The sequence below is a fragment of the Helianthus annuus genome, chromosome 13 (assembly GCF_002127325.2).
Source record: "Helianthus annuus cultivar XRQ/B chromosome 13, HanXRQr2.0-SUNRISE, whole genome shotgun sequence".
In the NCBI taxonomy this organism is placed as follows: Eukaryota; Viridiplantae; Streptophyta; class Magnoliopsida; order Asterales; family Asteraceae; genus Helianthus; species Helianthus annuus.
This window is the reverse complement of record NC_035445.2, coordinates 172,452,901-172,480,128: the sequence shown is the minus strand read 5'-3', so window position 1 is coordinate 172,480,128 and position 27,228 is coordinate 172,452,901. Positions and strand designations below refer to the sequence as shown.

At 38.6% G+C, this 27,228-nt stretch overlaps 2 protein-coding genes across 9 annotated transcripts; one reads left to right on the top strand and one right to left on the bottom strand.

The window, feature by feature from the left end:
- Nucleotides 1–2,716: 2,716 nt before the first annotated feature.
- Nucleotides 2,717–9,423, top strand: LOC110900389 (bifunctional dihydrofolate reductase-thymidylate synthase 1). Of its 7 annotated transcripts, none has more exons than XM_035981769.1 (13): nt 2,717–2,824; nt 2,932–3,033; nt 3,730–3,837; nt 4,170–4,612; nt 4,929–5,328; nt 5,407–5,451; nt 5,541–5,606; nt 6,320–6,381; nt 6,893–6,967; nt 7,352–7,517; nt 7,608–7,731; nt 8,665–8,771; nt 9,180–9,421. In XM_035981769.1, the coding sequence occupies exons 4-13, from the start codon at nt 4,185–4,187 to the stop codon at nt 9,288–9,290; spliced, it is 1,584 nt and encodes a 527-aa protein (XP_035837662.1). In that variant the 5' UTR covers nt 2,717–2,824; nt 2,932–3,033; nt 3,730–3,837; nt 4,170–4,184; the 3' UTR covers nt 9,291–9,421. The 7 variants fall into 7 exon arrangements, with proteins under 7 accessions (XP_035837662.1, XP_035837661.1, XP_035837660.1 ...); XM_035981768.1 differs by having other exon boundaries at nt 3,724–3,837; XM_035981767.1 differs by having other exon boundaries at nt 2,927–3,033.
- A 1,945-nt stretch (nt 9,424–11,368) lies between these two features.
- Nucleotides 11,369–25,678, bottom strand: LOC110900388 (U-box domain-containing protein 33). 2 transcript variants are annotated; one of them, XM_022147270.2, is made up of 10 exons: nt 25,306–25,678; nt 24,261–24,491; nt 23,499–23,620; nt 22,924–23,045; nt 22,729–22,833; nt 21,560–21,992; nt 20,837–20,977; nt 14,469–14,999; nt 12,864–13,613; nt 11,369–11,715 (listed from the first exon to the last, which is right to left on the bottom strand). In XM_022147270.2, exons 2-10 carry the CDS (start codon nt 24,457–24,459, stop codon nt 11,533–11,535), a joined length of 2,586 nt encoding a protein of 861 aa, XP_022002962.1. In that variant the 5' UTR covers nt 24,460–24,491; nt 25,306–25,678; the 3' UTR covers nt 11,369–11,532. The 2 variants fall into 2 exon arrangements, with proteins under 2 accessions (XP_022002962.1, XP_035837658.1); XM_035981765.1 differs by having other exon boundaries at nt 20,837–20,974; nt 25,306–25,611.
- Between the last annotated feature and the right edge of the window lie 1,550 nt (nt 25,679–27,228).

The window sequence follows — 27,228 nt, the reverse complement described above, 5'->3', positions numbered from 1 at the left end:
GGGTTCAAGACAGCGGTGTAGCCGGTGGGGTGTTTGGTTCGTGGGATGGGGGACCGGTGGGGTTGGGGTTGCAATATATAGGGCCTCTGGGTGACCCGGGTGGCGGTTATAGAAGATGGGGGGATGGGGGGACCAATTTGAATTTTAAATTTAAAAAATTTAAACCCCCGCCTGACGTGGCGGGGTGAGCACATGATAGTCTGCCAGCTAGATTGGCCAAACTGCTCCACGCCCGGCTTGAAAGCCAAGCCCCAAGGGGCCACGCCACAACCCAAGCCCACCCGGGGTGGTGACTTGGGCGTTTTACCCCAACCCACGCCAAAAGTCCCGCTCCATACCCCACGGCCTAAATATGGGTTACATTATTTAAAAAAAAAAGGGAAATGGACTGTATCACCCTAAACTATGCAAAATTGACCAATATCACGCCCAACTTTCAAGTTGGCTCCCACCACCCTCTACTCGCCAACTTGGTGTCACTGTCACCCCTTCGTTAAAAAAACACTAACTGAGTTAGTTTTTTAAGCCTATGTGGCATGCAGATGATGACTTGGATTTTTATTATGTTTTGTATTTGATTAAAAATATAAAATTAAAAGATTTATTTTATAAAACCCTACATGAGTCATCAACCCCCCCCCCCCCTCTCCCTAGCTGCAACACTACCGCCACCATCATCATCTTCACCAACCACCCACCACCGCCCTTTCCCCACCACCCTTGCCGCCTCCCCTCCTTCGCCCTTCTCAACACCGCCACCATCAACTCAGCCACCACCTCCTTCCTATGGCGCAAGCCAACCGACTGGTCACTTTTCCGGCGAATTGGCGGAAGCCAACTGGCCGGAGATTCAACTCAAAATCAACTCCAGACGCGGTACCGGAACCGGAAACATTATCCACCCAGTCGAACTCGAGTCATCACCGACACCTTTTCTGGCGGCAACAACCGCCGTAAATCAAACGCAAACACCATCACCGTTTTGAGAAATTAAGCATGAATGTATCTAGATCTGTTTAAATGTGATGAAAAATTGAAAGATATGATCTTAACCTTTTGAAGGTCAACATCCATATCAGATCAAAACAAAAGCTAAATCAATGAAAAAACAGAGTATGATGATCAATTTCTTCAAGAAACAGAACACCCATATCAAGAAACAAGATCAGAACCTCAAATCTTCATCAAGAACCAAACTTTAAACATAAAAGTTAGAGAATTGTGAACACCCAGATCAAGAAACAACAACAAATGCTCAAATCATTAGTGGGTTACACACAATACCAACAACCCATCTCAAATTGCATTCAATCTTTATCAAGAACAACTTTACAAACAATCTTGAAAAACCCATTTCATATTGCATTCATTCTTCATCAAGAACACAACTTTACAAACAATCTTGAGAAACCCATCTCAGAACATGATCCAATTATGCTAAATGAGAAGTCAAGAATTGAATTGAAGCTAATACTGGAGTAGTAGTAAAGAAATGAAGCAAAAAGAAATGAACCACCTCCGTCACCACCACTAACCATTCCCACAATCACCACCAACCACCATCACCTCTTGTTGGTTGTGGTGGTAGGAATTCCGATTGATTTTATCTGCAATTTGTGTTTGGGTTGAAATGGCAAGTGATTTAGGGTTTTTATTTATGTTTACATAGATAGATGATGGTGATTCCACGTAGCTTGTCCACCTCACAAGTTCCTTGCCACGTAGGATTAAAAAACAAACTGAGTTAGTGATTATTTAACGAAGGGGTGACACAACAACCTAAATGTCGAGTAGAGGGTGGTGGGAGCCAACTTGAAAGTTGGGTGTGGTATTGACCAATTTTACATAGTTTAGGGTGATACAGTTCATTTCCCCTTAAAAAACATATAATAGTCATTAGAGATTGCAAATGTTTTCATTACAAATGTTTTCTTTGACATGGTAAAACTACATCTGAAATTAGTGTTTGCATTCCAAATGAAAAAAAAAAAAACAATAATGGATTGAACATCACTATCATTCATAAATTATTATGACCGAGTTCCATTAGTTGGGTTATATGTATTAAACTTCGGTTTGATTCGATTTTGGCGGTTATGAAAAATCTTATAATCATAACTGACCCACTAATGTTTTGGTTCACATATCCATTAAACCAACCCATCAGTTAATGTTTTGGTTCGGTCATATCGGTTCGATATTTCAGTTAATTCAATTTTTTGTACAACCCAGTTATAAAGTCAAATGACTAAAACCATAGGTTATATAATAGTTCAAGGAGTTATCTTGTAAAGTTGTTAATTCACCATAAAAAAGAGTTAAATGTCATTTTAGTCTTTGTGGTTTGGACCATTTTCCTAGTTTAGTTATAATGTTTCATTTTTCACCTATAGGCCCAAAAAGATTTCACGGTTGCCATTTTAGTCTACTGGGTTAACTCATCCATTTTTTGTTAACGAGAAGGGCAATTCAGTCATTTTATATGGCCGAATTGTCCTTCTAGTTAACAGAATTATATATAAAATGACCGAATTGCCCTTTCCGTTAACAGAAAGAATGGATGAAGTTAACCCAGTGGACTAAAATGTCAACGATAAAACATTTTTAAACCCATACGAGAGAAATGAAACATTTGGACTAAACTGTCAAAATCATCCCAACCACCGGGGACTAAAATGACATTTAACTCTAAAAAATCTTTATATTTCTCCCGCCAATTCCCACATTTTTCCCGCCAGAAACGCTTCCCTACCCTAGCCAGTTCTGTTGCTCACCACTTATCGTCGTCTTCTCCAGCATCCGAATTCAGAAAGTCAAATTATAAGTTATTTTCTTCTCCGTTGATTTATATTTGTTTAATTTGCAATTGTGGAATTTCGTAATTTAACCCTTTTTTTTCCTAATTTTTTTTGAACTTAAAATCTAGATCAGATCTAGGGTTTACTTGTATTTCCTGTTTACTCTCAAAGCCAAAGGCCCAGACTCATCCTCTCAAACTCGTCATCCAGCCACACCGTTTCCGATTTGAACCAGGTATGGGAAATGCCTATTTGCTCTGTAGTGTTCTTAGGATCTGTAGTCCAATTAAACTATGTAGGTTTGCTTGAAAAGTTGTTAAATTGTGTTTGGTAGTTGTCAGTTTGATCCTGTGTGATGATGTACTGATGTTGTATCTGTAGTATATGAATCTTCTGGTAATCAATTGTTGATTTTTAACATTCAATTTGATGTAGATTTAAGGCTGGTAAATCGTGTCTTAACAGGTTTAACAGGTTTCTGAAGGCGCGCACAACATAAGTTTCAAACATGATTACGACTCGTTTAACTACTTTCTACCTCATGTTTATAAAACAGTTTTATGTTTTATGTACAAAGATGAATAAATGATAGATCCTAACATTGTAATTTTAATTATTTTAAAAAGTAAAAAAGTCAAAGGGTGTATTTTTCAGTCAAACAGGTCTATGTTAGGACCAAGAAACACGATTCACACAAACACAAGAACAATCTGCACCAAGCACACGCACTCACACACTCTAAATCACAAGAACAAGAACACAAGATTTATAGTGGTTCGGTCTAATCTGACCTACATCCACTCCCACAAGTAGTTCTCTTCTTTATTAGGTGCTCCTAAGTTACAGACATGAATAAGAAGTATATATAGGGTTACAATTAGGGTTGTTGACTTTAAACTATACTAACAGAGAATACTCCTGCTAGCTGCAGAAGGAGTATAACACAGAACACCCCTGCTAGATGCAGAAGGAGTGTAACTAAGAACACCCTTGCTAATCAAATCCTCCACAACCCAACAGTCTAATCGTGTCTTAACAGGTACCCAATTGCCAGCCCTATGTAGATTGCAAGTCGTTATCTCTATTCAAATTGATGAAGTTTGCAAGTCGTTATCCGACCCAACCCAAACCATCGAATAGACCCGTATTTTTTTATGCCCGGACATATGATATTGGAACATTTAAAAAAGTGAACCCCTTGGAAAAAATTTCTGGGTCCGCCACTGCTGTCAATTGTTAGTTATTTGAGTAGAGTTAATCAATATCTTTGTGTTTTTGAACGCTTGTGTAATTTGTGTTACTAATGAAGATGTAATTGAGCGTTTTGAAAAGATGAAAACACACCACTTATTGTTGTTAAGTCCATCCCAGGTTCATAATCTATTCATGGCTGCTGAAACGCTTGCGGTAACATGCAACGACACTCTCAACACACCACCTCATCCTCAAAGAACTTATCAAGTTGTGGTCGCAGCCACACGTACTATGGGTATCGGTAAAGACGGAAAATTGCCATGGAAGTTGCCTTCTGACCTCAAGTTTTTCAAAGACGTCACCATGGCTACATCCGATCCATCGAAGAAGAACGCTATTATCATGGGAAGAAAAACATGGGATAGCATACCTCTAAAACACCGACCACTAACCGGTCGCCTTAACGTTGTTCTAACTCGCTCAGGGAGTTCCGACATTGCAACTACCGAAAACGTTTTAACGTGCGGGAGCATGATTTCCGCTTTGGAAATCTTGGCATCGTCTCCGTATTGTTTATGTATCGAGAAGGTGTTTATTATAGGTGGTGGTGAGATCTTAAGGTTTGTACAAACATTGTTGTTTACGGCAGTGGCGAAGCTTGACCCGAATGACCGGGGGGTCGAAAACGTATATACCATAAAATTTCTATAGAACCGGGGGGTCGAAAACGTATATACCATAAAATTTCTATAGAACCGGGGGGTCGAAAACGTATATACCCAAAAATTCTATACGAAAACGACATATATAACACTACTGAGCGAAAAGTTCGGGGGGGTCGGGTGCCCCTCCCCGCCCCATCTATACTTCGCCAATGGTTTACGGTTTCTTGGTTTTGTGTATGTGCTTAACGATTAACGGCTAGTTTTATTGCAGGGAGTCCCTCAACAGCGCCGGATGTGACGCTATCCATATTACCGAAATCGAAACCGACTTTGATTGCGACACTTTTATCCCTGCTATCGATGCTTCACAGTTCCAGCCGTGGTACTCGTCATTTCCGTTAACGGAAAACGAAATTCGACATTGTTTCACTACATATGTTCGTGTGAGGAATTCTGCGATTGAAACGACTAATAATAATAACGGCTTGTTGTCCGATAGTAAATCGGACTCGGTGAAGTTTGATGCAAGGATGTTCTCTTTCCTGCCGAAAACGATATTTGAGAAGCATGAGGAGTACCTTTACTTGAGGCTGGTGAAAGACATCATTTCTAATGGCGCTTTAAAGGGTGACCGTACTGGGACTGGTACTTTATCAAAATTTGGTTGTCAGGTACTTTCGATCTTGTTTTCCACAAATGGTTTAACGAATTCGTACTTATTAATGGTTTTTTTTTTTTAACGTGAACAGATGCGGTTCAATCTGAGAAAGTCTTTCCCGCTTCTTACAACAAAGGCATGCACATTTCTTTAAATCATACATCAAACTCTGTTGTTCTACTTATTCATTCACATAAATATATTATTATTTATTTGTTTCTACAGAAAGTGTTTTGGCGTGGAGTTGTGGAAGAACTTTTGTGGTTCATCAGTGGGTCAACAAGTGCCAAGGTAATATTCTGTTTTTTCTACAATAGAATCTATCAAAAGCGCGCGCCTAGGTGACTGGGCGCAGCGAGGCGCACCTATAGCGCCTGGTGGCAGCCTAGGCGCAAAAATGGGTTTTTTTGGAATAAACGCTGCTGAGGCGCAAAAAGCCGCGCGCCTAGGCGCAAAAACGGTGCTGAGGCGCAGTGGATAAGCAGGAAAACTGAAAAAAAAAAAAACGAAACCGAGTGCAGGCGCAAAAACGGTGCTAAGCAGGAAAACTGAAAAAAAAAAGAAACCGAGTGCGTGCAAAAACTGCCTCACGCGGGCCCGGGTTTTCGGAGCTGCATTCGTGTCCTTTGCTACTAACTATTAGCTACATGATCTTAAATGGCATATATAATAGTTCTTCTAATTTTATATGTGGAATCTTATTTATTTTCAAAGCATAACATATTTTTTATATTTTTTTTCTCTCTGTGCGCTTTTCTTAAAAAAGCCCACGTTTTTTTTGCGCCTTGCGCCTAGGCTCCGGGCGAGGCCGATGCGCCTCGCCTGCGCCTTGCGTCTTTGACAACATAGAATAGAATATAATATCTCCCATAGCTACATAAGTAACCAAGGAATACTGTTTATATATATGTTGAAAATATTTATCTGAAGAACTGAATAGAATTTGTATTGATTTTGTACAAGCATATGTTAATTGTCTTCGTTTTCATTTATATGGTCATCAGGTTTTACAAGATAAGGGCATTCATATATGGGACGGTAACGCATCCAGAAACTACCTAGACAGGCAAGAGCCTTTCCTTTCGCAAGTGATATGCGTTTTTTTTTTAGTAAAATGTCATTTTCGTTCCTGAGGTTTGGCCAGTTTTGCGACTTTCGTTCAAAGGTTTGTTTTATAGGATCTAGATCCAAAAGGTTTGGAATCTTGCCATTTTCATCTGGCTCGTTAACTCCATCCATTTTTCTCCGTTAAGTTGGGGATATTTCCGTCTTCTTTGTTGACTGGCAATTCGGTCGTTTTCATACATCTCCAGCTAGTTTACATAAAATGACAAAGCCCAAATTGCTCTTTAGTTGACAAAAAAGACGGAAATACCCCTGACTTAACGGAGAAAACTGGATGGAGTTAACGAAGCTGGACGAAAATGGCAAGATTTCAAACCTTTTAGATCCTGATGCGGAAAAAACAATCCTCTAGACGAAAGTCGCAAAACTGGCCAAACCTCAGGAATGAAAATGGCTATTTACTCGTTTTTTTTTTTATTTATTTTTGATCTCACGTTACATTCACACTACAGTATTGGGTTGGTGGATAGAGAAGAAGGTGACTTGGGACCAGTATACGGGTTTCAATGGAGACACTTTGGTGCAAGGTTGGCAGTCTGTTATATTAGTTATTACCTATGCAGTTAATGCGGTAAAATATTGGTCAAGGACCAGTATTTGAAATATAGGTTATCTCGGTGAGATATCGGTGGGATATCGGTAGCTTTAATATAATGCAGAATTTATATATATAGCAATTTAACACCAATAATTCGGTGATATATCGGTTATATCTGTCAAATATCGGTGATATATCGGTTATATCTGTCAAATATCGGTCAATATCGCCGATAATATCGGTACCGATATTTTGACCGATATTTTACTAAGGGACCGATATATCACCGATATTAACCGCATAGGTTATTACACTAGGCAATGTTTCAAAGTTCAAACATCAGCTTAATAGAAATTAAAAAATGTTTTTACAGCTATACCAACATGCATGCTGACTACACTGGCCAAGGATTTGATCAACTGCTAGACGTTATCAACAAGATAAAAAACAATCCCGACGATCGTCGAATAATTATTTCAGCGTGGAACCCCTCTGATCTTAAGCAGATGGCACTTCCACCTTGTCACATGTTTGCACAGGTGTGCGTCGGCAGCATAGTATCGATCTGTTTATGTTTCTTCATCTCTCGTTGGTCTCTAAAAGTAACATATTTCTGTTATTTTCTGCAGTTTTATGTAAATCAGGGAGAGTTATCCTGTCAAATGTATCAACGATCTGCCGATATGGGTTTGGGTGTTCCTTTTAACATAGCATCATACGCCTTATTGACATGCATGATCGCGCATGTTTGCGGTATGGATATTTTAAACTCATTACTATATTAGTGCTTTTGATAATTGATTACTGATTAGGAACAAGTTTCTAAGTTCTAGATTCTAGAATTTTTTTTATATATGTAATGTGGCCAGTTTTGCGACTTTCGTCCAAAGGTTATCTGGATCCAAAAGGTTTGAAATCTTGCCATTTTCATACAGCTCGCCAACTTCATTCATTTTTCTCCATTAAGTCAGCGGTATGTTTGTCTTTTGAGTAAAGTACATGGATGGTCCCTGTGGTCTTCCAAAATTTTGGATTTGGTCCCTAGGTTTTTAAAAGTACACGGATGGTCCCTATGGTTTGCAATTTTTAACACATTTCGTCCCTAACCAAAAAATCTAAAGGTTTCAGCGGGTCCAAGTTAGGGACTAAATGCGTTACAAAGTTCAAACCACAAGGACTATCCATTTACTTTTAGGAAAAGCTGGGGACTAAACGCGTTACAAAATGCAAACCACAGGGACCATTCGTGTACTTTTGGAAAGCAAGGGACCAAATCCAAAATTTTGGTAAACCATAGGGACCATCCGTGTACTTTACTTTTGTCTTTTTTGTTAACTGAAAGGGCAATTCGGTCTTTTCAATACTTGTACATAAAGTGAAAAGCACCGAATTGCCATTGAAGTTAACAAAAAAGACGAAATTACCCCTGACTTTACGTAGACAAATGGATGAAATCAACAAGTCGAATGAAAATGACAAGATTTCAAACCTTTTGGATCCAGATGCGAAAAAACAAATCTTTGGACGAAAGTAGCAAAACTGACCAAACCTCAGGGACGAAAATGGCATTTTACTCTAAATTTTATAAGGCCATCTAAAGCCTGTGCGTATTCAAGTAGGCATTTGTCGGTTAAACGATTTGTTATACTAACACGTAAATTTAATTCTTCATTTTTTTACATACAGATCTTGTTCCGGGTGATTTTGTTCACGTTCTTGGTGACGCGCATGTCTATACCAATCACGTCCGACCTCTGCAGGACCAGCTTCAGAAGCTGCCTAGACCTTTTCCTGTAAGTATATCGCGTAGCATAATTTTCTTATGCTATTTACCATTTTACTGCCCAGGGTAGGGATATCGTACATTAATTCAGAAGTGTGAGAAGTGTATTATAACACTATATATAACACCATATAAATACCGTATAACACTATGTAACACCATATAACACTCTATAACAATATATAACACTATACATCTATCAGACAAACTATAGTGTTATATTTGTTATATAGTGTCATATAGTGTTATATGGTGTTACATATTGTTATACGGTGTTTATATGGTGTTATATAATGTTATATATAGTGTTATAATACACTTCTCACACTTCTGGATTAATGTACAGGATCCTCTACCTTACTGCCCATATCTTAGTTATGAAGCGATTCGTTTTTCATTTTTAAATGTACGCTTGCAGATTTTGAAGATCAATCCCGAGAAGAAGGATATAGATGCTTTTGTGGCGAATGATTTTAAACTCGTGGGCTATGATCCCCACCAGAAAATAGAAATGAAAATGGCAGTATAGAGCTACCATCTATCTTAAGGTATTCTTAAAGACAAATATGAACTGTAGTTCCCTGTTTACATCATAATGTATATCTTTATCTTATGGTTTTGCATAGCTGCCTTCCTATTTAAACTTGTCGGTTTACTAGATGTGCGTAACGGGTTATATTGTGAATGTGTACCTTTTACTGCTTGTCAAACTGGCCTGGTTGTGTTAAGTACTTTTTACTTGTTTGACCCTGCCTAACCTGTCTCCGTTTCCATTATATCCGAGATTTGTAGCACTTTTTGTTGGAAAATGGACCGGTATGGTTAATTAACGCGGCCGACCGAGTTATGACCCATAAGAGTTACACCGTGGACAACGAACTAAAATCCGCTTAACTGGTTTAACTGGTAATTACGAACGATATGCGAAACGGACCATAATTATATATATGATCATGAGCGGGTTTATATTATTAATAATATAAATGTTTATCTTAATTAATAAACTTGTTGCGGGTATTAACTGAGAGACGGGTACATGGACCGGGTGAGACGCGTATACTCATCTCGCCATTTGTCGCGCATGCACCCATGCTACGCCACTTGTCGTGCATGCACTCTTGCATATTCGCCACTTGTCTCGCATGCATAGCCTCTTTGCCACTTGTCGTGCATGCACACTTGCATCGCCGTTTGTCGCGCTACCCGGCCTATACTCGTGTTTAGCTAGTTCTTGTAACTAGCACGTGTTCGTTAAATCTCGGTGTCTTGACCGGTTAGTTATTAACCGAGGTATATCTTTCTCATTGGTAGTTAGATATCTTTATCACTGTGCTCGTATTTGCATGTAACCGGATCCTGTTGGGTTTTGTTTTGTTGATCACTTGTTTATTTTTCCGCTGTGTTTTATTGATTAACTCGCTTAATTAAATGACTATTGTTTATTGAATCAGGTTTTTAATAAATAATTTTTAAACTGATCACCATGCTTTATTTGAGATTTCATAATTCATGCTATATTATTGGTGTAATCCACATGGATGCAAACTCCACTTAAATTGGTTACTGTCATTAGTGGCTTTTACATGAATAAAAGATTCACATTTCAAGTTCCAAATGTGCAGAATCAATTCTATTGCATTTCAGGTTTAAAAGCATCACATCTGGTGCCATAATCGCTTTGATTTTTTTCTTTTCACACCGTCTAGCGATACACAATCTCTACTATTTTACATGCAGGCGCAACTATATTTTCTTTCAAATTTGGGTTTTTATGTAACGAACTGTATATAACACGTAAGGTTCATGCAAAACTGACGGTTTCATATAGAATCATATACATTTTCTCTTGGTCTTTGGGTGAGCTTTCTAAGCAGGGGCATAACTACATGTACGGGTGGGGAGGCGGGTCCCCCTTAAAAAAATTTAGTGTACTTTGTATGCAAAAATCTCGATCGCTTTTTAAAAGTTTGGTTAAACCCCTGATTGCACACCTTAGAAAATATTGGACGACTTTCGTGTATCAATGACATGTTTAAAATACATTAAATATTGGATGACTCACATATTTTATCCTTTAATTTGTCAAATATCCATATTATACAAAAGACAATAGGGATACACTATTATTTCTTATATTAATTTGCAACTATTGGCTACACTATCGTTTTTTTTTTCTTTAAACGGGTAAATATAATTATTGAAAATATGGTTATATTCAAAAGAAAGTAAGTTTTTTTTCATATAGTACAGTTGTAACGACGATTTTGACCGAACAACAATCGCTATCGTTATTGATATTACTGGATTCGATACAAGAATATGGCTATTTCAAAGTAAATTAAGGTTTTCGATCGGTGTAAGCACGTGTCGATATCCATTTGGGCCGAGTACCGTGCTAAAGCAAATTGATGGTGTCTGGACAACATCGGTACCGACGCCAGTGGTCATTTGTATCTCTTTTGGTTGCTATACTAGTCCCAGTATCATAATGGTGTTGTAACTCACCAAACCGATATCAATCAAAAGCCTGCCGCGAAGCACGGGATATCCCACTAGTATCGGTTATAGGTCTAGTTTTGATTCATAATAACACCAAGAAGACCAATGTTCCATGATATTATGCTAAATATAATTTTATAACAGTTTATGAAAGTATTTTTAATTTTTAATACAGAATAACTAGTAGGCATAACGTACTCATATACACAACAATGCAAAATATGTACACATGTACGCAATAATATTATAATTAGTTGTGAAAGAACATGGTATCATGCTTGCTGGAGCCATTCTTGAATGGCGGACCGAAGCGCATGGTTCGGGACAAGGTTGGAATTGGCTAGCTCGAGATTGGTCATGGGTGAGGTGTTACGACCGCTGTCTAACCATCCTCTTAAAGCCTCCGCTTCGTAAGTAAACCCATCGGCAGCAACCACCGGATCTTGCATGATTTCCTGCAAATGTGATCCCAGTCTTGTTATACCACATAGTGAGCAAACCTTAACCGTTAACCAAAACTAACCGATAAACGAACCGCCACCGAACCGATATTAACCGACTTTTATGTATAATGCTATTTGATTAACTGATAAGTCGGTTATAAATATGATTAAAGATGTCCCATAACTGAACCGAAATGAATTAAGACATGCTTTTAATATATATATATCAATATTTAGAATATACATGTTCAAGGAATCAAACCCTATACGCATAAAAAAAACATATACGGAAGATTTTTATGTTATATAATTAAGATAAACATTTATGAATCGTTCTTATAAATACAAAAAAATAACCCTATAAGCATAAAATGTGTGTGCTTTTTTGTCTTTTTTGTATTTATAAAAACGATTGTAACCGAGACAATAACTGTCTAATATGTTCATTTAGTTTAATTTTTGAGTAAAATGCACGGATAGTCCCTGTGGTTTGGTGAAATTTCACCTTTAGTCCCCAACTTTTCAGAATTACACTCCTAGTCCCTGCGGTTTGACAAGCTGTTACACGGATAGTCCCTAAGCGGATGAAGGTTACTCGGATAGTCCATGTGGTTTGACTAGTTGTTACTCGGATAGTCCCTGTGGTTTGACTAGTTGTTACTCGGATAGTCCCTGTGGTATGACAAGTTGTTACTCAGATAGTCCTTGTCATTTCATACCCACTTAACCAGAAAAACTAACCTCCATCCGCTTTGGGGACTATCCGAGTAACAACTTGTCAACCACAGGGACTAAGAGTGTAATTTTGGACTAAAGGTGAAATTTCACCAAACCACAGGGACTATCCGTGCATTTTACTCTTAATTTTTAGTTCAAACTTAGATCGGTTAATTAACCAAAACCAAACTATAACCGAGTCTCAAAACCGATTAACCGAAGCGAAGTTCGGTTACGGTTATGGTTAACGAAATTCCATAAGTGAAGATAGCGGTTACGAATATGGTTAAAAGTAAAAACCGAACCGAATAGCCATTTGCACACCCCTACCACATATCTTACTTGTGAGTGTGTTGACTTTTGTATTTAAATGGGTCGAATAAAAAAGTTTATTTTGATCGCTAAAGGAGAATTAGACAATGCAACAAGAAGTTAAAACTAACCTGAAAGATAGGACAAATAAAGTAATGTGGAATCGCGCATTGTCGTTCTGAACCGAATTCAAATGACGGAAGTCCACAAGAAACCCGCATGGGTGCAAGCACCCTCCAAGCCTCGGATGCAAGATCGGGCCGATTTTTCCTAACATCACAGCAATTCATTGCTAAAAGAGCCAGTTGTTGTGCCTGCACAAACGGCCAATCTCCAGCCGTAGGATCCAATATATTCTTCAAATTTTCTTCATTAATTGCCTGTTGCACTTCCATTTGTAACCGCAAAGCGGGCCTACCCGTTAATAACCTTAATAATATTATACCAAAAGAGTACGTATCCGACTTCGAAGTAAGCTCTCCGGTAGAAAGGAACTCCGGGTCCATGTACACGAACGTACCCTTCGGGTCGGTTCGACAACAATAAGATGTGTTATTGCTTGAAAGCTCATTTTGGGAGAGCACACGGCATATTCCGAAGTCACTTAGCTTTGTTACCGAGTTTTTGTCTAGAAGGATGTTAGCGGGCTTTAAGTCACCGTGAACAATGTCACAAGAATGAAGAAAAATAAGAACGGAACAAAGTTCAGCAGCTATCCGGATTCTAGTTTGCCATGATAATGGGGGCGTATTGCCTTTGCAGTTGAGTCGGTCTTCGAGGCTTCCACCGGAAAGATACTCGTAGATGATTATCCATGCATCAGTGCAGGCTCCTATTAAGGTTACAAGATTCGGGTGTCTCAGCCTGCTCAAAATATTGACCTGAAAAGTCAACAAGCAAAAACATTTGATTTTTAGAGTCTGGCCCCACCGAGTTTCCGTTCAAGCTCCGCCACTGAGCAGAGTATAGTATCGTTAGAGGTGATAGTTTTGACCTTTTGGATTTATGTTATGAGTAAAGTACATGGATGGTCCCTGTAGTTAACCAAAATTTTGGATTTAGTCCCTAGTTTTTCTAAGCTACACAGATAGTCCCTATGGTTTGCACTTTGTAACGTATTTAGTCCCCAACTTTTTCCCATAGTACACAGATGGCCCCTGTGGTTTGCACTTTGTAACGCATTTAGTCCCTAATGTTTAGTGACTAAATGTGTTACAAAGTGCATACCACAGGGACCATCCATGTACTTTTGGCAAAAGTTGAATGCATCACAAAGTGCAAACCACAGGAACCATCCATGTACTTCTGGCAAAAGTTGAATGTATCACAAAGTACAAACCACAGGGACCATCCGTGTACTTTGAAAAAGGTGAGGACAAAATCCAAAATTTTGGTTACCCACAGGGACCATCCGCGTACTTTACTCTTATGTTATATTTGATCTCTACAATGGTCAAACTTAAAATACTTACTTAGAAACAAAACTGGTCAACTGGGTCAAACTAACAGCAACCGGGCAAAAATTATGCGGAAATTGAAAAATAGAATTAAAAAAAAAAAACAGAATAGACAATTATAAGAATTAAGAAACAAGATAAATGCCTATATTACAGATTTGCATAACCCAAGTAACCAACTCTGATGATACTCAATCAAACTCAGTATTAAAAAAAATAATAATAAAAAAAAAAAAAACTAGATTATTATTTATATAGTAATTTTTGTAACCATCATACCTCCTGCTGAAACTCGGTGGGCCCTTGCAGGCTATGCGAGTGCAACATCTTAATGGCAACTTCCGTATGCCGAATAAAACCTCTAAAAATACTTCCATAACCCCCTTCTCCAATCTTGAGAGACGGGTCAAAGTTGCGAGTGGCCTCTTTGACTTCCGAGAACGAGAACTCAGTGTAGAACTGAGAGGCACTTGAGCATGAGGCTTCTTCCGCTTGTTTCTCCCTCGTTTCCTCTAACAATCTAAGTGCATCATCACACTCTACCTGCATGTCATCACGTTCCTTTTTGTATTTATGCAAAAGCTCAACAGCATCGAACATTTTTCGTTCCAGATCTTGCACCGTTTGGACAGAATCAGCAATTTGACTTTCGAGAACTAATTTTTGTTCAAGTGCCATGCGGAGTTCTTCTGAAACTTCATCTAGCTCCCTTTTGATATTTTCATGTTCTTCATTGGTTTTTTTGAAAGCTTCGTCAATCTCTAGCCTTCGTCTCAATTCTTCCGCATACAAGTTTTCATATTCTTTAACCTGTAAGATTATGGCAATTAAATTAACACTTTGAACTCATCATTTACTAATAAATGGGTCTAATTGGGTTTAGGGCTGCAAACGAACTGAACGTTCCACGAACAGTTCGTGAATCTCGGCGGGAAGTTCGTTTGTATTCGTTCGTTTAATAAAGGAACGAACACGAACAACAAATTTCGTTCGTTTAACTAAACGAATGAACATGAACGGAGACCGCGTTCGTTCATTTATGTTCGTGAACGTCCGGTAACGTGTTCGTTTATGTTCGTTTGTGTTCAATAGTTTATTAGCGCTTTTATTTGTTATACATTTTTTAAATAATTCAAATCCAACAAATAAAATATTTAACAAGTATCAGTGTATTATAGATGGAGTTCGTTTGTTTTCATTTGTGTTCATGGATGTTCGTTTGCGTTCGTTACCTAAAATTAACAAACGAACACGTTCATTTCCTTAACGAACGAACACAAACAAAAAATCTCGTTCGTTAAGTGTTCATGAACGATTCATGAATACATATATTTCCTTAACAAACGAAACGAACACGTTCGGTTCGTTTGCAATCCTAATTGGGTTACGTCTTATCAACAAGTCAAACAGGTAAGATAAAAATTTAACTAACACTAAACGGGTCAAAACCCCGCCCTAATTGTACTTTTAAAGCATAAAACCTTCGAAAATTATTTTATTTAAATAATAGAACGCTATTAAAATAACATCATTATTTTTTCATCATACTTGCCACACTAATTATCATAGTTATTAAAGGGGCGAAGCGCACTCTAGGCGCATTAGCTCCGATTAGGGCCTAGGCAATAGGCGCAAAAAAAGCGTGGGCCCGAGAAAAAAAAAGCGTGGGCCCGAGAAAAAAAAAGCGCACTTAAATAAAAAAAATTAAAAAGTTCATTACGGGAATAAAGTACTCAAAACCAAAACAATAATGTGACAACAGAATTCAGAATCAAATCAGAGAACAAAAACTAGAACTTAGAGAACTAATTCAGAATTAACTAATTTTTTTTTTTTTTTTTTTTTTTTTTTTAGAAAACAAATTATACTTTTTTAATATAACAAGAAAACTTGTTAAGTTACATCAAAACAGAAGGTAGACGGGCAACAAGCTGCGCCGCCAACCCTTTCTGAATTGCAAACCCCAACCTCCCGAACACAAACCCCTGCCCCCTTGGGGTCGAACAATTGCTGTGGATAACCCGTTGAACCCTCGTCAAGAAGTTGATGGCTTCTGGCGCTAGGGAGCCAAAAGTATCAAAGGCAAAAGGGATAAAGACATGTTGGTTCTCTGCGCAAGCTTTAGCGTGCTTATCCACTTTCTTTAATTCTGCCTTTCTTGCTGCTAGTCCAGCTACAAACCCGTTTTCCCTTAAACCAACCAAAGGGGAAACCCCCGTGAGGTCTACACAAGCATGTTTCCCCCCAGCCCAGCCAAAGACGAGCAGGTCCGCTGGTCGCAGAGTAGATCTCCCTTCCATAGGGTCCGTGAGGAAATTCACAGGGGCCTCTTTCTTAGCAGAAATCCCAGCTCTTCTTAAGATGTCCCCCAAAACATCTCGCACCCAGTCATGCCGATATTTAAACCCAGGGAGCTCTTTACAGTGAACTGCGTGCTCCCCATATTTATCCATACAAGCTTTACGACATATCGGGCAGGTTTCATCTTCTGGGTACATAGGGATCATTAGCCGGTATTTGAGAATGGTTCTATATTCTACTGCCGACATGCATTGTCCTAACCCCTCAATCGGGATAACGGTCAAAAATTCCTGAGCATGGGGACCCTTCAGACACTCAAACACCGCCTTCTGGCGGGGTGACAAATCAAAAGCTTCTCCCAGGCTTTGAGCGATTTTGCTAAAAAGTGCATTCGCCAAAGTTTTTTGCGGCTTCGAGGGGGCGGTGTCCTTGTTAGAGAAACCGCCAATATCCAAGTCTGAGAGAGAGACATTTAAGCGTTCGAGCGCTTGTTGATAGTCTGGGTCAAGCCCGACGACCCCACCGTTTCGAAGGATATGATCCTGTAGTTCCCAAGACTGAGCTCTAGACGCCACAAAGGCATAAGCCCCAACATCTCGGGCTGAGAAGAGGCCCAAACCACCTAGACGCATTGGCAAAGATGCTAGACGCCACTGGAGGTCACCAAAGAAGGGGCCGCCACCCACTACTATGTCTTCTATTGCCTTTCTAAGGCCATCATCGAACCGAGATACCGCATCCTCCATCAAATGGGGTTGACAAGTCCGTAGCCCAAAAAGCAACTTAGCAACACCCATGCACGACCTTAGCAGGAGGAGTTCACATTGGGGATCCCTCAGGCAGGGTAAGAGTTTCATAAGGTCAACCGCCCCCGAGGCCCGTCGCCCTGCCAACTCTCCAATAAAGCTAGGATCCCGACTAACAGCTCCACCAAGGAGCTTAACCCCCTTCTCTGGTCTACCGATCCCTCTCGGGAAAAGCCCGTCCTGAACTTTCTGACCGTCGCATGTCGGCCAATAAACCTCTGTTTTCTTAATATTGAGATAAAGCCCTAGAGATGGCCCCTCCTCGTTGATGATGTCTAAGGCCTTAGCAACCTCAGAGGCATTGCCGATAATCGTCCCATCATCCAAATACCAAGCATGAAACGGAAGTTTACAGCGGTTCTGAACTCGGAGAATAAGGGGGTGTAAGGCGAGGGCAAAAAGAAGGGGCCCCAAAGGATCTCCTTGTTGAACTCCGGTAGTAGCCCCAATACACTCGTTACCAACATACAATCTAGCAGGCTGAGCGTAAAGAAATTGGACCCACCGATAGATTGACGGGCAACACTGATGAACCTCTTGGAGAAAGGCTGTGCGGTCGACCGTGTTAAAAGCATTAGAGAAATCCACAGTAAGCAAGGCTAAGGAACCATCTGCATGAAATGAGTTGAGAAACCTGTTTGCACTGTGAAGTACCGCCTCTGCCCCATTTGGCATCCCCACCCCAAACTGATAGTCACCTAAGTATTGGGCCATTTCTTTCCCGACCTTCTTCATCGCCACCTTGGAAACCAACCTTCGCCAAATACCCCCCACAGCAATAGGCCGAATTCCTTTATCAGGTTTCAATAAGGGGGTGAGGGGGGCCGAGGCAACAAACTCAGCAAGCACCATAGGGCAGGATCCCCCAAGCCATAAGTTAACAACTTCAGTAATGCTCGTAAGCAAACCTGAGGAAGTCACCGAGCCCTCGCCACCAATAGCATCTAACAGGTGTTGGGCCCGCATCCCGTCTCTACCGCATGATGTCCCTTTAGGAAATGATCGAATACATTTGAGCACACAATCCCCATCAACAACAAGAGTGGGTTGGGCCAAAGGGTTGGAAGGCAATGATGGGGGCGACACCACTGGGTGTTTATCAATAAGAGCTTTCAAGGTCGAATCACCTAGAGGGGCAACTCCACTAGAGCATAGGACCTTAACCGCAGCCGTGAAATGTCCATCCCTAACTTTCCGAAGACATTGCTTAATATTAGGGTCCCTTTCTTTTTCTTCCTCTTTCCTGCATTCTCCCCTAGGGGCCCCCGTCTCCCCCACGCTATCCAATAGGGAAGCGACCAAATCATCAAACCCAGACCCATCTTTCCACACTGTAAGCGCGTGCAAGATGTTACTACACTGTAGAGATTTCCTATTCCCTGATCTCCGCTCTTGTCTGGAGGATGGTCTAACCACTCGCAAGGTGCAACGCGGTAGTAAAAGCAATTGGACCCAATTGTTGACCGATCCTGGTGACGCTACCACTTTGCGCAAAGCACCTGTTAGGACCTGAGCAAACAACAGCCGACAACTAGGGGGAATGCTTTTAACAGTCTGAATAGGGAGGGAGAAAACACGCTCGAGAAGGTTAACATCACTCCCGAGCCTTGCTGGGTGAGGTGGGTTTGTGTCAACCACCACTTGGCATGGTTTCCCGATCCCAACAATGAAATCTTCAACACCCCCCGAGATCATGGCAAACGACACGACCTCATTATCATGCTTGCATCCCCTACTGAGTGCGTGCATCACCATGCACTTACCACATAACCATTTATCCCCTGCCCTAAGAACTTCTGCAACATCCATAAAAAGGTCCAGGTCGTTTGAAATAGCCTCCTTCAAAGATAGCCTTCGGTTTTCTGTCTTGAGGTGGGTGCTTTGCATGTGTTCAAATAGGCGGAAAAAACCCACAGACCCCGGTTTACCATCTTTACATTCGTGGAAAAATTTGAAAGGACAGGTCTTTAAACCACTGTCAGAGCCCTGCGCATGGCCGCCTGACTTAACGTTCCGACCCCCCCTTGTAGGAGCCATGCGCGTATGTTATCGTATGTTAACTAATGATACACCAAACTCGAGATGAGTTGTGGGGGGTAGAAATCCGGTAAAATTCTATAGAAGATGAAGGAGGGCAGCAACCGCTGGTTGCCCACCCTCTAAATGGTGTCCCACCTAACCTCTTACCCCATGCCGTGTAGTTAAAGATTAACACAATTGAATCTAAATTACAAGATCAAATCGCCTTAACCAATACCCACTCCACAAGATTGCTAAAAACAAGTTTTTTTTAAAAAAACCTTATCTTCATTGAGGCATTTGATCGAACACCTGGTGGCTCAACTTGTCATTCAACAAAAATCACTTCTATAAGATCTGAAATGAACAAATGTTCAATACAATCAACTGATGATACTATCAGTTGATGAACATACAAATGAAGAATCAGAATCACGCAGGATTCAAGAAGAAGATGAAATATTATCGGAAAAATAATATTAAAAAAAACACGAATGAGAAAGGATAACACGAATGGGAAAGGAAAAAGAATAGATTTTCACTTTTTTGCAGAGAGAAATGAAGAAGAGGGACGAATCAAATTGAATTTCTTTAAAAGGAAAATCTGGATCTTGATTCCTAAAACAATAAAACATTTATACTCATAACTAATTAAAAATAAATACTGGAAAATACAGAACTAAATCAGAGAACAAAAAGCTGCTGTTAATGTATTTAGGATAAGAGTAACTTGCTAGCTCCTGTTGTATTTGTTTGCCGGATTCTAATGAAAGTTTTTTAGCCGTGCAAAAAAATAGGATAAAAGTAGCTAGCCATATATATAGGATATGCAGTTTCTGTGAGTAGTAATGATTAATTCAGCATACCGAATTCAACATTTAGTGATATAATCAGTTGCCAATAGTCCTATAAATACTGCAGATAATGAGGAATTTACAAATTAAAAAAAAAGATTATTTATCATTGCGCTCAAAACACCTAGGAAGTAGGAGCGCATTCAACTCGCTTCGCCCAGAAATATCGCTTAGGCGCCAAAAGCGACCGCTTTTGATAACTATGCTAATTATATATACTATAACTAAATATGCTATTTTGTCACTTCAACCAACTTTGGCCCCTCAACTTTGGCATTAACCAACTTTAGCCCCTCAACTTTGGTAATGACATGTTTAGCCCCTTAACTAAAACAACTTTAGCCCCTCAACTTTAATAATAAACAAATTTAGCCACTCAACTTTAATAATGACAAGTTTAGCCCCTCAACTTTAATAATGACAGGTTTAGCCCCTTAACTACATAAAGCAACTTTAACCCCTCAACTTTAATAATGACATGTTTAGCCTCTCAACGTTAATAATAACATGTTTAGCCCCTTAAGACATCAAACAACTTGGAAGATTTCCCTTATTACATTTCATTTATATAAATTAACCTGGAAGGTTTCCCGTAAACATGATCAACATGAAAGTAAGAAAAATATTAAACAAGCCCTATTTTTAAAACAAAGACTTAAAAATTTACCCTGCGTTTAGCCATAATGGCATCTATTTCTGCTTTCCTGCGCTTGATAGACTCGTCATTTGCATCTCGTTTAGAATTATCTGCCTCAGCCATGGCTTGTATTAGCTGATCATAAAGTTCATCATTCATTCCCCTTTCCTGCTGAAGAATAAACTCTCGCTAAAAATTAATTATAAATGTTCAAAACAGTTGTGTAAACATGTTCGATTACAGGTGGCAATCACAACCGATTTATGTAGGAATGGATAGCTTTAGGTTGCATTTAATCTCAATATTCAAACAAGGAAACAAAGGGTCTTAAGGAGAATGGATCAATCGTTCGAACAGGTAAAAAGTCGCCAAAATCTATTTTAAACGCATACAACCTCCTAAAGCATTTTACTTAAAGATATATTTTTAGTGTCATAACATTGTTTTTGTAACCATAATTACTGCAATATTTATTTACACAATATAAAAAATGGACAAATAAATGTTTGCAGGTCAACAAACTCAACGCGTAGCAGAAAGTGACCAATTTTGATCAATAATCTATTTTTAATGCACTCAACCTCCCAAATCGTTTTATTCAAAGATGTAAATTGTTACAGTAATAACAATGTTTCTGAAATAAAAAATAACGCATTATTTATAAGTAAATTTTAGAAAACGGACGGAAAACGTAATGTCAAACCGCCCGGGACCCATTTCAACCCGTCCATCTTAGGAGATTATTTTACATACCAGGACACTGGGAGGGGAAGGATTTAGAACATCGTCTTTAAATCTAGGCACGGAACCATAGTCTGAATCAGCTTCACTTGTTGCATATGGGATCAATCCTGAATCATCCGCCATTTCACTAGAACATGTAGAGAATCGTGAACCAGTGGAAGGGCTTCTTTGTGAAATCCCACCCCATTCATCATAGGTCCTTCCTGAAGGTAACCTGGTTGTAAGAGTTAACTCCCCAGCGGAATTTGGCGATATTCTGGTCCCACGGTTGTCAGACATGACTCGGCGGTAGTCTGGAGTTGGACTAGTGAGCGGTAATGTATTACTATGTCCTTCAGTAATGGATCTTGACCTCAATGAACTCTCTACAGAACTAGAGTTTGTATTTGGTAAGCGTGATGGAGATGAAATTGCGACACCAACTCCATCCAACCTGGCCGGCCTGCATTGACAACTTTAAATTAAAAATTTTATGAAAACAAAAAAACTTGTAAAAAGTTGCAAACTTTAAATTAAATTTTAGAGTAAAACGCCATTTTCGTCCCTGAGGTTTGGCCAGTTTTGCGATTTTCGTCCAAAGGTTTGTTTTTCCGCATCTTGCCATTTTCATCCGGGGCGTTAACTCAATCCATTTTTCTCCGTTAAGTGAGGGGTATTTTCGTCTTTTTATTAATATAAAGGGCAATTTGGTCTTTTTCAAGGGTATTCGGTCTTTTTACATAAAGTGAAAAAGACCAAATTGCCCTTTAAGTTAGCAAAAAGAACGGAAACACCCCTGACTTAACGGAGAAAAATGGATGGAGTTAACGAGTCGGATGAAAATTCCAAGATTTTAAACCTTTTGGATCCATATGCGGAAAAACAAACATTTGTACGAAAGTCGCAAAATTGACCAAACCTCAGGGACGAAAATGGCATTTTACTCTTAGAAATTCTATGCATACAAAAAAATTGTAAAAAGTTGTAAACTTCAAATTAAATTCTATAAATACAAAAACTTGTATAAAGTCAACCCAACCTGGTTTTTCCGCAACTTGTTTAGACCCAACCCCGTTTTTAACCCATTACCCAACCCCCGTTTTTAACCCCTGGTCCTTTTGGAGCTTGGTATTTTTTGTGTATACATATATGTACAAGCATACAACATGCAACAGACAAGAATAGACAGTACGGCATACCTAGTAAAAATAAGGTTTCCTTTGCATATAAACTGAATCTGACAGGAAGGATGTGCTAGCAAACGTACATAGATAGCTTTCTTGGACTTCAAGTCTACCATTTTCCTATATTTTCAAGTTACGTAAAGCATGAAAATGCGATACTCATATAATTAAGAATGAAAACGCAAGCTGTGAAGCTTCCTTACAACTTACTTTGAATAATGCTTATCAGCAGCTCCTCCCATGACAAGTCTTCTGACATTGTGCTGAAGAATGAATTCAACAATACCTTTCTCAATAGAATCCATTTCAATGGGGTGCAACTCGGCAGATACCTATGTAATTTAAAGAATCGCGATTCCGCAAATCAGGGTTAAAAGCTGGGAATGTAATGGATTTAAGGGGTATTTGGAGCGTGTGTATTGGAAATGATTATGTCATATTAAGTAATCAAATGCTGATGATCAGCTGAAACAAAACTAGTTGCCGAAAATAGTGTTTGGGAACATCTTTGTTGTTTAAAGTTATACTACTCGGTTAAGAAGTTAAAGAGTTTAAAAATTTATGATTTGTTTAAGAATACAAACAGATAAAAAGATAATCAGTTTTTTTAGCAACTGGTATAAAGCTGATTACTTGACCGCAATAATCAGATAATCAGAAGCAAGATCTCTTCATCCAAACACTAAAAACTGATTTCAAAGGGCAATAATCAGACAATCATTAACAAAACGCAGATCCGCATCCCCTTAGCAACAATAAGGTTCCCCGACAACTGGTTACAATACCCCTGTTTGCTGACATGTCTTGTTATATCTGTCAAGAAGCCGGCGCATATCCTGCCTCTCTGTTTCATGGTACGCCTCTACTTTACTAGCTTCAAGTTCGTTTATTGAAAAGTTTGTGCCCACTGAGAATTAAAGCAGAGTCAATAAACATTAACAAATTTGTACATAAATGCCCACCCAGATTATATAACATTTTTGTAACACTTCAACACCGCATCCTATATTCTAACGACACACTAAAGATATTAGAGAACAAAAACTTGTAACCCATCCCCTCCCTAGAACAAACCATCAACTCAAAGATGCGCTAACGATATTGTAGCATATACATGTGAAATCATGTTTCTTTCTATATGATGTGAGCTACCTATAAATATCTACATGTTCATTACAAAACCAACTTCAAGTAGAGTACCACGAGAACCTCATAAACACTTGTACTCGGTGCTTTATAGATACACTCGGAGAGATAAAGAGAGAAGATTATGCAGTAATGTAACCGACTTATGTATCGTAGTGAAAACAATACGTACAAGTGTTTATGAGGTTCCAACAGTTCTCTACTTATAACCGTTTCCTTATTGAGAAAAAGTTGCCCTATCATACCCCTTTGACCTTAAACCTCTTTTGACATGTATGCACTTCCTTGAAATAATTTTAAAATCATGTTAATATAACTCCCCAAAACAATAGCATCTATCGAACATTAACCAAACTGACTGAATTCTAATTATCGACTAAAGCTAAGGAAAAAGACATTACAAATGTTCATCTTCTCTGCAGGTTGGTGAACATGAAGTATGCATATCTGTCTACCTCCAGAATTGTGTAGCGCCCATCGCAGAGTTGACTGACTCTCTTTCATATTCTTCCCAACCGCCACATAAACCTTATCTTCAACAATTTCCATGATCCCCGATGTGTCCACAACTGGATACCTTATCCCACTCATCCTCGCCATCTCAAACGTTAGGTTTTCTTATCATAACAGTCCTGAATACGTTCATTTATACTCAAATCAATTGCAATAATCAACAGAATCAATCAGTTATAACACACTCACACATTGTATGTGCATATGTTTGTCCACAAATTCATACTCATGAGTGGCTATCAACCAAAACAATCAAAGATAAAAGACAATTGAACTCCATACACACACATACACAGATGAATATTAATTAATTGCAATTATCAGCAGAATCAATCAATTACAACACGAAATTACTCATATATGCATATATTTGTTCACAAATTCAAACTCGTATGAGATTATCAATCGAAACAATCAAACACAACACTCAATCGAACTATATACACACACATACACAGATGAATATGAGTTGCTTAAAACACAAAATTACTTATATGTTTGTTCACAAATTCAAACTCATACACACTTACACAGATGAATATCTACATATATCGAGCTATATACACACATACACAGATGAATATTAATTAATTGCAATTATCAACAGAATCAATCAATTACAACACGAAATTACTTATATATGCATATATTTGTTCACAAATTCAAACTCATATGAGATTATCAATCGAAACAATCAAACACAACACTCAATCGAACTATATACACACACATACATAGATGAATATCAGTTGCTTAAAACACAAAATAACTTATATGTTTGTTCACAAATTCAAACTCATACACACTTACACAGATGAATATCTACATATATCGAGCAATATACACAGTTACACAGATGAATATCTAGAAATTCAAAATGAATCAATCGAAACAATCAAACACAACATACAATCGAGCTATATACACACTTACAGCGATGAATATCTACATACATCCTTCTTCAATTTCAGTAAATCAATCACTGAAGCTTCATGACATGTTGAAAACCCTAAATGAAGTGGAAAAAGTGTATGGCGGTGAAAACGGACTACTGAAATCGATGTTATCGAAAGAGAAATGGAAAAGTTGCAATGATTACACCTACAAAAAGGGGGAAATTTGTTTTGAGCTTATGCCGGTTTGTTACTTGGTTGACTGCTGTACATATAATATAGATATTTTATTATTCATAAAAACAGTTGCCATTTGGTGAAATTACGGTTGCAATTTCTTCGCCACTTCCTCTAACCTATACTTAACTTGTTATACACGTTTCTTTCATATGTACCATGGTTTACCCTACCCAACCCAATGGTTCGATGTCTAAAATAGAGACTTATCTGGTGATATTTTTGTCTATGAGAATGAACGGGTATAGTCTTAAATCATGTGCGAGTCATGTGATGTATACAAAGGATCATGCTCAAACTTAATCGCAGCAAACACTCGGCTTCTTATAGTAATTCTGTGCGGATACCCTTCGCGCATAACATGACCGCTCATAAATAATACAAATAGCAGGAGCCATGAGTCTGCAGCCAATCATCATGCGTCAGGCTCTCCTATACAATTCCCACGATGATCAATCGTACAGGAGACAAACAGTACAAAAGGACAGTGTTGTGTAGCCAATCAGCATGCATCATTCACTGTTCCATGATCTTCAATCACAGCTGGTGACAGACTTAACAAGTACACTCGGAGGCCACGTGGCACCTACCACAATGCGCCAACGTCCCACTTCCTCTGTAAACACTATATGCCGTGTCAAAAGGGACCAACCATATATTCCTTGTTGGCGACGTCTAGCCAAGGCCCATCGGCCAGTTTCCTTCTCCACACTCTTTGGTTATAAATATCAACCTTAAACCACAAGTTTAAGGATTCGTTTTGTCACTCTCTCACAATTAACACACACATCTTTACTCTTTATAAAGCCATACTTATTCTCACGCCGAATGGTGGTTACGAGAAGAACCCCTCGTCTCTCCTTCTCATAACGAGCTTCACAGTGTTCTTATTTTGCATATGTACTCTCGGAACATCATTAGTTGTCGATTTTAAAGGGATTAAAGATTAACCCCCCGTCGAGACTATATCTTTGGTTATAAGCTAAGCGGATTAGAAATGGTGTTTTTTCAAAGAAGTTGTGACATTCTACTTTTAAATAGCGAGATATTTCTGTCTTTTACCTTTTAATTATGTTGTTATGTAAAGCTTTTGATTGTTTTATTGTATAGCAACAGAATTTCTTCAATTGACATGTATGCATAAGGTAAAAGACTAAAATGTTTTTCATCTAACAAGATAATGTAATGGTGTTGGTCTCTAGAGCTAAACTGACAAAGAACAAAAATTACAGAGGATTGTAGGGAAAAAAACTTCAAGGACTGAAATAGAGCTTATGGTCAAACCACATAGGCCATTCTTGAATATATTAAATTGAATAGAATATTTGTTTATAATGATCTCTAAATTTATGTTTTCTCTCTCTTCTCAATTGTATTTTGGGTTTGAAGCAATGACTTGGTATACTTGTTATACGACCATTGACTAAAATTTGTTTATGGTCAACTAGCCACAACCTTCTAGAAATCGTCATTATATATGACAATAATGAAAACTAGTTTTTGTTTTGTATTTGTTATTTTATTGAAGAAAAAAATTACTAAAAGTACTTTTTGTTTTTCTTGTAATTTTGTTAAAGTTATCGATACATATGTAGATACTTATATGCATTTTCAGAGGATATATCATTTGTATGGTATTAAATAAATGTCATTTATAACATTACTTGCTATTATTCTTGAAAAAAACGACGCAATTTGAAGTCATATGAAATATATATTAATTTTT

What these genes read in the sequence shown, in the direction of transcription:
- LOC110900389 (XM_022147271.2), top strand. Translation starts at nt 4,185, where the DNA reads ATGGCTGCTGAAACGCTTGCGGTAACATGCAACGACACTCTCAACACA. An exon ending in TCCCGCTTCTTACAACAAAG is followed by an intron (nt 5,452 to 5,540) that starts GCATGCACATTT and finishes TTGTTTCTACAG; the next exon opens with AAAGTGTTTTGGCGTGGAGT. An exon ending in TCCAGAAACTACCTAGACAG is followed by an intron (nt 6,382 to 6,892) that starts GCAAGAGCCTTT and finishes TTCACACTACAG; the next exon opens with TATTGGGTTGGTGGATAGAG.
- LOC110900388 (XM_022147270.2), bottom strand. Translation starts at nt 24,459, where the DNA reads ATGGCGAGGATGAGTGGGATAAGGTATCCAGTTGTGGACACATCGGGG. An exon ending in AGACATGTCAGCAAACAGGG is followed by an intron (nt 23,046 to 23,498) that starts GTATTGTAACCA and finishes TAAATTACATAG; the next exon opens with GTATCTGCCGAGTTGCACCC. An exon ending in GGAAACCTTATTTTTACTAG is followed by an intron (nt 21,993 to 22,728) that starts GTATGCCGTACT and finishes TTGTCAATGCAG; the next exon opens with GCCGGCCAGGTTGGATGGAG.